The following is a 12,107-nucleotide window of genomic DNA, read 5'->3' on the forward strand; positions in this document are numbered from 1 at the left end:
ACCCTGGGGACTGCACTCTTTGAATATAAGATTTTTCAGTTTCATTGTCTCCTGGTTAACTGGGTGCAACACTGATGGGTTGAGTTGAAAGCTGGTTAACCAGTCATATCTAACAAACCCGATCTGTCAAATATTGAAAGGCCTGGATAGAGTGGATATGGAGGAGATGTTTCTTATAGTGGGGTAGTCTAGGATGAGAGGGCAGAGCTTCAGAATAGAACAATGTCCGTTTAGAACAGAGTTGATGGAAGAATTTCTTTAGCCAGAGAGTGGGGGTATCTGTGGGATTCATTGCCGCAGATGGCTGTGGAGGCCAAATCATTGAATATATTCAAAGTAGAGGCTGATAGGTTCTTGGTTAGTCAGGGCATCAAAGGTTACGGGGAGAAGGCAGGAGAATGGTGTTGAGAGGGATAATAAATCAGCCACGATGGAATGGTGGAGCAGACTTGATGAGCCAGATGGCCTAATTCTGCTCCTGTGTCTTATGGTCTTATATGCTCTTGAGAAAAGGGAAAATCCCAGTTGGTCACCAGGAAGTGAAGGTGCTCAACAAAGCTGTCCCACAACCTACCTCAGATCTCACCAATGTAGAGGAAACCACACCCAGAGCACCAGATGTAGGATATAGGAAGTGATTCCTACTTTCTTGAGAGCTACTTGTAAGGGCCATAATCAATAGCAGTGCAGGATAGTCCTCACACCATCTTGTGGATCAATAGCAATGGTTGTAGCTCCAGTAATTGAGATCTTTACCAAGTGTCACCTTGCAGAACTGCACATTTAACTAATAACACTGGAATGCTAATGCCTGGAGCTGAGCCGCTGTATGAATTATTAATATCCCTCTCCAATATGTTTCATAGTTCGCATAAACTTTACATTGTGCAATGTGTTTTCGGCAACTTGATAGAGGGAAGAGGCAGAGATGTAATGAAGCTTAGATCAAATGGATGCCCAAAGACTTTTTCCCAGGGCAGAAATGGCTAATACAAGGTGGCATCATTTTAAGGTGATAGGATGGAAGTGTGGGGTGTACGTCAGAGGTAATTTTTTTTTACATGATGGGTGCATGAAACACACTGCTGAGGTGCTGATAGAGAGAGGTACATTAGGATCATTAAGGAAACTCTCAGATAGGCGCATGGACAATAGAAAAATGGAGGGTTACGTTGGAGGGAAGAGCTAGATTGATTTTAGAGTAGATTATAAGCTTCCAGGTCAAAGTGCCTGTACTGTTTTCTGCTGTGTTCTATGCTCCATGTTCTAACCAGAAACAGTACGATCACTTCAGCTGCTAGGATAAGTGGTCCTTGCAAGCTAGGTTTCAATGTCTAAGAGATGTTTGGATTGGTACATTAGTGGTAGGGTTATGGAGGGCTATGGTCCTGGTGCAGGTCATTGCGAGTAGGCAGTTTAAATGGTTTCAGCATGGACTAGATGGGCCGAAGGGCCTGGTTCTGTGCTGTGCTTCACTGTGTCTCCATGAATGCAGGATAGAAGGGGGTAGTGATCCCAGGCACTGCTTTCAAACTACTGAGAACTTTCAGTATTTTATTTCAGCTCAGTTTCTTCACATTAAATGTCAGTCTTGTCTGCCAAAAAAAGAACAAATGTAAAACACAAAGGATTCTACAGATGCTGGAAGTCCTGAGCAATTCACTTAAACTTCTGAAGGATCTCAGCAGTATCTATGAAGGGGAATAAAAGGTCAGCATTTCAGGCTGGAAGAGAAGGGGGCAGAAACCAGAATAAGAAGGAGGGGAGAAGGGAATGAGTACAGGATGCTAGGTGGTAGGTGAGACCAGGTGAGGGGGAAGGTTGCTGGGTAGAGAGGGTGAGATGAAGTAAAAAACTGGGAGTTGATAGGTGAAGGTCCTGCTGAGAGGGCTTGGCCTGAAATGCCGACTGTTTACTCTTTTCCATAGATGCCGCCTGACCTGCTGAGTAACTCCAGCACTTTGTGCATGTTGAAAGGCTGAAAAGAGCAGAGTGGATGGTGGGAGAAAGGGAAAGAGGAGGGGCACCAGAGGGAGGTGATAGGTGAGGAAAAGAGAAGGGATGAAAGGAGAATGCAGAGTAGAAAAGGGGAGAGAATGGGAAGGGGGGGGAGAAAGTGAGGGGTAAATTACTGGAAGAGAAAATACAGAAAACTGAGGCGTAACGGGACTTGGGGGTCTTTGTGCAGGATTCCTTAAAGCTTAATTTGCAGATTGAGTCTGTGGTGAGGAAGGCAAATGTGATTAGAATATAAAAGCAAGGATGTGATGTTGAGACTTTATAAAGCCCTGGTAAGGCCTCACCTTGAGTACTGTGAGCAGTTTTAGGCTCCTTATCTTAAAAAGGTTGTGCTGAAACAGGAGAAGGTTCAAAGGAGGTTCATAAAAATGATTCCAGGATTAAAAGGCTTGTCTTATGAAGAGCATTTGATGGCTCTGGGCCTATAGTCACTAGAATTCAGAATAAGAGGTGACCTCATTGGAATCTCTCCAGTGGTGAAAGGCCTCAATGGAGTGGATGTGGGGAGGATGCCTCTTATGATGGGAGAATTTAAGACCAGAGGACACAGCTTCAGAATAGAGGGGCGTCCTTTTAGAAAGAGATGAGGAGGAATTTCTTAAGCCAGAGAGTGGTGAATTTGTGGAATTCTTTGCCACAGGCTGCTGTGGAGGTCAAGTCTTTGTGTCTATTTAAGGCAGAGGTTGATAAATTCTTGACTGGTCAGGGCATGAAGGGATACAGGGTAGAAGGGGACAGAGGGGAATGCAGGAGATTGGGGCTGAGAGGAAATGGCGGAGTAGACTCGATGTGCCAAGTGGGCTAATACTTCTCTAGTAGCTTAAGGTCTATGGTCTAAGTTAGAGAAATCGATGTTCATGTCATTAGTTTGGGGGCTACTTAGGCAGAATGTAAAATGAATTTCAGCACTACACAGCAAAGTACTGAATGTAACTAATAAATCAAACATTGCATTGGATAGAATATTTTGCATGCATAGGTGCAGGCAAGAGTATTGTTCAGTTGGTCTGAATTTCATGTGCTATGCCTGCACCAATGTGAGCTGAGGAACTGTTATGGGCTTGTTCTTGCAGAAACATGGCTCCAGGACAACATCCATGTACCATCAATCTACTGATACTCAGGGACATGGCTAGATTATACTTTATTTTTTGTGAGTGCATGTTTTACTGCTATGGTAATGATATGTGCTGTGCGGAACTGTTGGTATTGTGTTTTGTGCCTTGACTCCAGAGGAACAATGTGTTGTTTGCTGTATTCTTGTGTATGGATTTATGATAATTAAACTGAAACTTGAATTTGAGATGCTCTGTGCCTTTACAAATCTGTCCAACTACCGTCTGCACCTCAGTGAGTGCAAAACGCATCTAAAATATTTTCCAAAATATACAACTCTGTTCATAGTAATTGTTCCTGAAGCTGGTGGTGTGGATCCTAAGGCTCCTGTACCTCCTTCCTGATTCCAGCAGCAAAAAGAGAGAATGGCCTGACTGGTGGGTGTCCATGAAAATGGATGCTGCTTTCCTGTGACAGTGCTCAATGATGTACTCAATGGTGGGGAAGGTTTTGCCCTCCATGGACTGGGCATTTGTGTTTCCATACCAGGCTGTGATGCAACCGGTCAATATACTCTCCACTTGAACCTGAATCGATATAGGGTCTCGATCTACATTGTGGGATGTCCACTCCCCCCCCCCCCATAGACACTGCCTGACTTGCTGAGTTCCTCCAGCATTGTGTGTGTTATTGAATGTCATGACTATGTGACTATGTGAGGTTTCTGCTCCAAGAGTACCACTCTCACTCAGAAACATGAACTGGAATGTGGTAAATAGAGTTATGGACCTAGTGATCATGCATCAAAACAAATTTTGTGCAGTTTTGTCCAGACAATGTCTTCATTTCTTCTTCTTCTTCTTCTTCTTCTTCTTCTTCTTCTTCTTCTTCTTCTTCTTCTTCTTCTTCTTCTTCTTCTTCTTCTTCTTCTTCTTCTTCTTCTTCTTCTTCTTCTTCTCCTCCTTCTTCTCCTCCTTCTTCTCCTTCTTCTCCTCCTTCTTCTCCTTCTTCTTCTCCTTCATCTCCTTCTCCTCCTTCTTCTCCTTCTTCTCCTTCTCCTTCTCCTTCTTCTCCTTCTTTTTCTCCTTCTTCTTCTCCTTCTCCTTCTCCTTCTTCTCCTCCTTCTTCTCCTTCTTCTCCTTCTCCTTCTCCTTCTTCTCCTTCTTCTTCTCCTTCTCCTCCTTCTCCTTCTCCTCCTTCTCCTTCTCCTTCTTCTTCTTCTTCTTCTTCTTCTTCTTCTTCTCCTTCTCCTTCTTCTCCTTCTCCTTCTTCTCCTTCTCCTCCTTCTTCTCCTTCTTCTCCTTCTTCTCCTTCTTCTCCTTCTCCTTCTTCTCCTTCTTCTCCTTCTTCTTCTTCTTCTCCTTCTTCTCCTTCTTCTTCTTCTTCTTCTTCTTCTTCTTCTTCTTCTTCTTCTTCTCCTTCTCCTTCTTCTTCCTCTTCTTCTTCTTCTTCTCCTTCTTCTCCTCCTTCTCCTTCTTCTTCTTCTTCTTCTTCTTCTTCTTCTTCTTCTTCTTCTTCTTCTTCTTCTTCTTCTTCTTCTTCTTCTTCTTCTTCTTCTTCTTCTTCTTCTTCTTCTTCTCCTTCTTCTTCTTCTTCTTCTTCTTCTCCTTCTTCTTCTTCTTCTTCTTCTTCTCCTTCTTCTTCTTCTTCTTCTTCTTCTTCTTCTTCTTCTTCTTCTTCTTCTTCTCCTTCTCCTTCTTCTTCTCCTTCTCCTTCTTCTCCTCCTCCTCCTCCTCCTTCCTATGACCCCTGCTGGGTCATAGGCCAAAGACAGCAGCTCACCAGAGTCGTCTATCCTGAACCAGTCATTCAGTCTTTCAAAGTGCACTGCATCGAAGCTTCTTCCTTTCCCAAGGATGAGGTCTTTGTAGCTTATGTTGCTCTTTCTGTAGCACTGGGGTTTCCGAGATGATATTGCTAGCCCTTTGCCCAACCCTGGTCCTTTCAAAGCCAGGCTTCGGACCGTCCATGTTGAAGTTAAGCCATTTCTGCAGACTCAAACACTTCTCCCATCAGAATGTTTGACCCTTCCTCCTGGCCGTCATGGTAATTAGGAAGAGTTTTCCTTCATAAGATCCCCATTGTGCTAACAAAATATTAACATTCCAACCTCAGAATAAATCACCCTAAACAGCTTTTTAACCACAAGAAACAATTCAAGTTTCTGGAAGAGCACCAAATGTAATGCCTTCTAGGATGCTTATTAATTAAATATCTGCAAGCTGCTAATTTGCTAACTAAAGGAGAGATAAATTACAGGGGAAGCAATGACTAAGTAGGTCATTAGTATCCACATGAAGAAAACCACCGATGTGTGTTTTGGGAGACTAATGTTTATATCTAATTAGTTCAATTAATATACCAGTGACAAAACCATACCCGACAGGGGCACTCAGTTGAGAACGTAGATAAAATTATGGAAAATGGTTTGGTGGATTTCGGAAATGGTCTGAATTTTTTTGCACTGTGTAGTATGAATGAAAGATATTTGTGATATTTACTGCGTTCTCAGCAGTTTCAAGGCTGCCGGAAGAAAGGTTAATGAATTCTAGGTTCATGCAGAATATTCGCCTCAATGAAAGACTGGACTATATTTTATGTAAAAGACTTTTCTAACGACAAATTGCCTCCTGCCATGTCAAGCCAGTCAAAGAGAAAAAAAATCCATGTCTGCAGTCAGAAGGAAGGCAAAGAGCAGTGAGTGAGCAGTGAGCACAAACTGTAGGCAAGCAACCGCTTGCGTTTAACCATTTGTGGGGCACAGCAGTATTTGTTTAAAATGACCATCAAGTTAAAATGTCACCTTCTATTTCCAGGATTTTAGCAATGTAATGAGTAGCACTAATAATTAAAATAACTTTTCCAGAGGTAATTTTCTGAGGTTTAAGATGGTTAGGGAGATCTTTCCAATGATTCACAATCACCTTTAGTTCATGGTGCATTCAACATTGCTCAGAGTTGCTTAATTCAAATTACTTTTTCATTAATATTCCAGTCATACATAAACTACCAAAACACTTAACTGAAATTATATTATTTTTGACATAAAACAGATGGAAGGGATTTTCTGAGTGAACTTTGTGTTTGTAGCAGTTGTTTATTTTTATTTATTTATTTTAATTAGGGATACAGTGCAGAATAGGCCTTTCTGGCCCAGCAGCCCACCTATTTAACCCTAACCTAATCACAGGGCAGTTTACTACGATCAGCTAATCTAATAACCAGGACATCTTTGGACTGTGGGAGGAAACCAGAGCACCTGAAGGAAACCCACATTCACGGTGAGGACATACGGACTTCTAACAGAGGACGGCAAATTGAACTCCGAAATGCGACGCCCCGAGCTCCAATAGCATCACACTAACTGCTATGCTACCGTGGCGTTTAGGTGGTAGGGATGTTGCTTCGGTGTGCTCAGTGCCTATAAACTTGCAGCACATTAATGTTCCTGTGTGACTTTTATAGACCTTTGAAAGTCTATAAAGAGTTGGCAGATCACAGCATCACTTAATGAATGGTTGGATACCATCCTCTTTCAATGTACATTGTCCAACATAAAAATGGCTAGAGGCTGCTATAGGAGCCCATATTTCCTGCAGAGAAAATTAGCTTTAGATGTCATACATACATCAAAATATTGAAACATACATCGAAGTATGTCCTTTAGGTCAACAACCAACACGGTCCAAGGATGTGCTGGGGGCAGCCTGCAAGTGTCACCATGCTTCCAGCACCAACAAAGCACGCCCACAACTTACTAACCCTAGCCTGTACGTCTTGGGCGTGTGAGAGGAAACCCAAACGGTCATGGGGAGAGCATACAAACTCCTTAGAGACTATCTGCTGCCAGTTGGACTGGTGCACACAAATGCTTGAAATTGTTTCTTTTCTGTCCCAAGCAAGTTTATTATCAAAGTATGCATATGTTACTATATACTACCCAAGGTTCATTTTCTTGCAGGAATTTACAGGAAAATATGAAATTAATAGATTTTATGAAAAATTATACACAAGCAAAGAGTGACAAACAACCGGTGTGCAAAATAAGATATATTATCTAAATTTAAAGAAAAATACTGAGAACACGAGTTGTAAAGAGTTCTTAAAAGTGAGTCTGTAGATATTAGAATCATTTCAGAGTTTTGGTGAGTGAAGTTATCCACACTGGTTCAAAGCCTGATGGTTGAAGTATGATAACTCTTCCTGAACCTGCTGGTGTGGGGCCTAATGTTCCTGTACCTCCTGCCCAGATTGTAGTAGCAAGAAGAGAGTGTGGCCTTAATGATGGATGCTGCTTTCTTGTGGCAGCTCTCCATGTAGATGTGCTCAGTGGTGAGGACGGCTTTGCCTTGATGGACTGGACTGTATCCACCACTATCAGAAGGCTTTTCTGTTCCTGGGTACTGGTGTTTCCATACCAGGCCGTGATGCAACCATTCAGGATGCTCTCCACTGTGCGTCTGTAGAAGTTTGTCAAAGTTTTTGCTGACATGCCAAATCTCCACAAACTTCTACAAAAGTAGAGGTGCTGTTGTGCCTTCTTTGTGACAACACTTACGTGCTGGTCCCAGGACAGATCCTCCAATATGTTCATACCAAAGAATAGCAAGGAGAGCCCCATGGAACAAGGCTGCCAAGGAAGGTAACCATCACCTGTTGACATTGAGCATCTCTGGATCTGGGAAGAGGTCACCAGGGTCTGTCTCACCATGTGTAGCCTCATTAATTATTTGCAAACAGCAGTGATGCTGCCCTGTGGCAGCTCATTAGAATGACGACATCTGTACACTGCCCATAGTCACAATCAGCTCAGGGGTAGTGTAACCATGAGCCTGCTCATTAGCATTCAGATGATTGTACAGTGTCAATATTATTATCATGCATAAAATGTGAATGCCTCATAAAATATTGAATGCTACATGAGAGCACTGCAAAGGGCACAGATGGTTAGTCTGCATGTCGTGAGCACAATGTTTCTGGATATAACTGGTGCCTGAAGGTCTATCCCAGACTAATGCATGAAATGCATTGTAAAACCAGTACAGTGAATTCCTCAATGTTCTTTGTCAGTTTTCCCGGTCTGTGATACATAAATGACTGGAGCTTTTAAAATGAGGAAAATTAACCTTCTGCTGACTTGAAACCAGGAGACATAGGAGCAGAATTAGGCCATCCTGCCCATCAAATCTTCTCAACCATTTGATCATGACTGACTATTGCCCCCGCCCCCGCCATTCTCCTGCCTTCTCTGAAGACCATAGACATAGGAACAGAATTAGGCAATTTGCTAATCCACAGCTGCCTGTGGCAATGAATTCCACAGATTCACCACTCTCTGGCTAAAGAAATACCTCATCTCTGTTCTAAAAGAATGTCACTCTATTCTGAGGCAGTGCGCTCTGGTCCTAGACTCCCCCACTATAGGAAACATCCTCTCCACATCCACTATCTGTACCCACTGGCCCAAGACTCCCCCACTATAGGAAACATCCTCTCCACATTCACTCTATCTGTGTCCTCTGGTCCTCAACTCCTCCACTATAGGAAACATCCTCTCCACATCCACTCTATCCAGATCTTTACATATCCAACATGATTCAATAAGTTACTCCTTAATTCTTCTAAACTCCAGTGAATATAGGCCCAGAACCATCAACTATTCCTCATGGGTTAACCCTTTCAATCTTGTAAACCCTATCTGGACCCTCTCCAATGCCAGCACATCCTTTCTTAGATGCAGAACCCAAAACTGTTCACAATGCTTCAAAATGTGATCTGACCCACACCTTATAAAGCCTCAGCATTACATTCTTGCTTTTATATTTTAATCCTCTGGGAATGAATTTTTTGTTTGTCGCTCCAGATTTCAGAATGTGATTCTGGTTTCTGGCATCTCCATTTGAGGGCAATTAGGACTGGGGAAATGTTGGCCTTTACCGCAATAGTTCGATACTGAAAAGGAACAAGCATAACAGACAGCCAAGAACCAATCCTCTCCATCACCCTTATTTTAACTCCTAATGCTTTTTAAAATTGATTTATTTTTAAAGTGTTGGAATTCAAAAGCTGCTGTAGTTAATCACTGTGGATCTATTCAGATCTAAAATAATGCATTTACAACTGACCAAGCAGACAGAATCTTGGCCCATCTCATCGCAGCAAACTATTGCTTTCTGTATTTCCTCGTTTGGAACAGGAGATTCACAACATTTGGACAGGAAGCTGAAATATACTGTGAGGGTCAAAGTTAAAGGACACTGAAGGGTGCCAGGGGCAGAATGGAACATCTGATCATTCAAGGGACATTCTATCTTCTTTATGGAATGCAGAATTAAAAGCCTTTTTGATTTCATTAGAATTAGTAATGTTCTAACCCGGAGTTGTGCCCAGGAAAAATTGCTTCTGTGTGGCTTTTTTTTTGTCGACAGGATGTTCCATTATTAGCTGTTTACAACTTCTAATGCGCCTTGTTAACTACCAAAGCTGATACTTGGCATCGTCCCAAGTACAGGCCTGATCCCAGTAGATGCCAGATGCCATAGCAATAGCAGCTGTGCACAGTAAATATTCATTGCAGTTGAAGACATTAGAATAGCTACGCTTTTCTCGCTGCTGCCATCAGGAAGGAAGTACTGGAGCATCAGGTCCCACACTACCAGGTTCAGAAACAATTATTACCCCTCAACCATTGGGCTCCTGAACCAAACGGGATAACTTCACCCAACTTCACTCACCCCATCACTGAACTGTTTCCATAACCTATGGACTCATTTTCAAGGACTCTTCATTACATGTTCTCAGTAATTATTGCTTACTTGTTAATTAATTAATCCATTAATTAATCTATTTATCTGTTTATTAATTTATTACTGTTTTGTCTTTACATAGTTTGTTATCTTGTGCACCTTGATTGTTTGTCTATCCAGTTTTGTGTGTGTCTTTGATTGACTCTATAGTGTTTTGTGCATTTTCTGTGAATGTCCACAGAAAAATAAATCTTGGGTTGTATATGGTGACATATGTGTACTTTGACACTAAATTTAGTTCGAATTTGAATTTAATTTAAAGGTATTACATTAAAACAATCCAAAGGAACCAATAAAAAATTCTAGACCGTTTCAACTCTTGAATGTTTATTCTTGCTTATTTGGTGGCACAATGGCATCAATGTTCGAATCCAAGTCGGGCCACTCCCAAGCAAGCTTTCCATTTGTGCAGGGTTGAGCGTCGAGCTGGCCACTCAGCCTCGTAAAAAGTACAAGGGTCGAGTCAGGACGTTCATATCGTGACCGGATAATCTGAGAGGAGACCAATCCTGACACTACGTGCCAGACAAGAATGGCTGACCATCTGGTGCGACACGCTTAAAAAAAATTCTTGCTATTTAGATTTTGTAGTCAAAATAAAGTGAGGCTTGAGCTCTGCATTTCTCTGCATGTTTTAATTCATGCCTGGTCCTGGTGCTAAACTCACTGTGGATAAACAAGCCCACATCATTCTGGTGGCCCAATCAGCGGTGGGAGCCGTGAACAGTGAGGAGATTTCTAGCAGGTCAGTAGCATTAGTTTAAAGAGGCAGCTTCACAGGCATTCGGTGCTATTCCAGTGGCCCAGTCAGCAGTGGGAGCAGCACAGAGAGGAATAAATAAAAGTACAGAAGGGACAAGCGGAGCGGCCAGTTGGGAGTGAGCCAGTGGTGAGAGTGGGAGTGTCAGGCTTTGCCTCAGAAGAGGCGTTGGCTCTGGGTAAGTTTCTGTTAGGTTTCCATTTTTTCTAACTGTGTCAGAGATGCTTAGTGTAGTTAATTTTCAGGTTGAGTTGGAGGTGAGGAAGGCAAATGCAATGTTGGCATTCATTTCAAGAGGTCTAGAATACAAGAGCAGGGATGTGATGCTGAGGTTTTATAAGGCACTGATGAGGCCTCACCTTGAGTATTGTGAACAGTTTTGGGCTCCTCATCTTAGAAGACACATGCTGGCATTGGAGGGGGTCCAGAAGAGGTTCACAAGGATGATTCCAGGAATGAAAGAGTTATCATATGAGAAACATTTATGGCTCTGGGTCTGTACCTGCTGGAATTTAGAAGGATTGGGGGGTATCTCATTGAAACCTTTCGAATGTTGAAAGGCCTGACAGAGTAGATAATGGAAAGGATGGTGGGGGAGTCTCGGACTAGAAGGCACAGCCTCAGGATAGAGGGGCGTCCATTTAAAACAGAGTTGCGGAGAAACTTCTTTAGCCACAGGGTGGTAAATTTGTGGAATTTGTTACCATAGGCAGCTGTAGAGGCCAGGTCATTGGGTGTAAGGCTGAGGAGTAGGGCTGAGGAGAAGGAGAAAAGGATCAGCCACGATTGAATGACAGAGCAGACTTGATGGAGCAAGTGGCCTAGTTCTGCTTCTATGTCTTACAGTCTTATGGTATTATGGAAACAGCAATCAGTTATTGCCCTCCATAGATGCTGCCTGACCTGCTGAGTTCATCCAGTATTTTGTGGGTATTGATCTGGATTTTCAGGTAGAGTATCCATTGTGTATGCTGAAAGCAGTACAATGGAGTGGATGAGTTTAGAACAGCACAACACAGTACAGGCCCTTTGGCCCACGGTGCTGTGCCAACCCTTTAACCCTATTCCAACGAGTGAAGTGCAAGTGAATTGCAGTTTCACACAGAAAGATTGCCTTCCTGGGGTGGTGAGGAGGTGAAAGGACAAATATGGCATTGCTTATAATTGCATAGAAAAGCAAAACACGGAAAGGGAAGGATTATACACTCAGTGACATTAACCACTTTATCAGGTGGACTTGTACACCTCCCCATTAATGCAAGTACCTAATGTGGCAGGAACTCAATATGTAAAAGCATGCAGATATGATCAAGATGGTCAGTTGTTGTTCAGACCAAACATTAGAAAGGGGAAGAAGTGTGATTTAAGTGACTTTGACCGTGGAATAATTGTTGGTGCCAGACAGGGTGGTTTGAGTATCTCAGAAACTGCTGATCTCCTGGGATTTTCACACACAATAGTCTCCA

The 12,107-nt window shown here is 42.6% G+C and overlaps 1 protein-coding gene across 7 annotated transcripts in view; it reads left to right on the forward strand.

The window, feature by feature from the left end:
* The window catches only part of LOC132405962 (nuclear factor 1 C-type-like), a 474,435-nt gene that overhangs the window by 401,691 nt on the left and 60,637 nt on the right, over positions 1-12,107 (forward strand). For 3 of the 7 annotated variants that reach the window (XM_059991009.1, XM_059991007.1, XM_059991014.1), the window contains one exon: positions 3,093-3,170. The exons of 3 other annotated variants lie outside the window; for them this stretch is intronic. In XM_059991009.1, coding sequence (XP_059846992.1) covers positions 3,093-3,155 — 63 coding nt within the window. In that variant the 3' untranslated portion in view covers positions 3,156-3,170. Of the gene's footprint in view, positions 1-3,092; positions 3,171-10,293; positions 10,429-12,107 lie in introns of those variants that run through there. One more of the 7 variants, XM_059991013.1, reaches the window with a different exon arrangement.

The sequence above is a fragment of the Hypanus sabinus genome, chromosome 16 (genome assembly GCF_030144855.1).
Source record: "Hypanus sabinus isolate sHypSab1 chromosome 16, sHypSab1.hap1, whole genome shotgun sequence".
Classification (NCBI taxonomy): domain Eukaryota; kingdom Metazoa; phylum Chordata; class Chondrichthyes; order Myliobatiformes; family Dasyatidae; genus Hypanus; species Hypanus sabinus.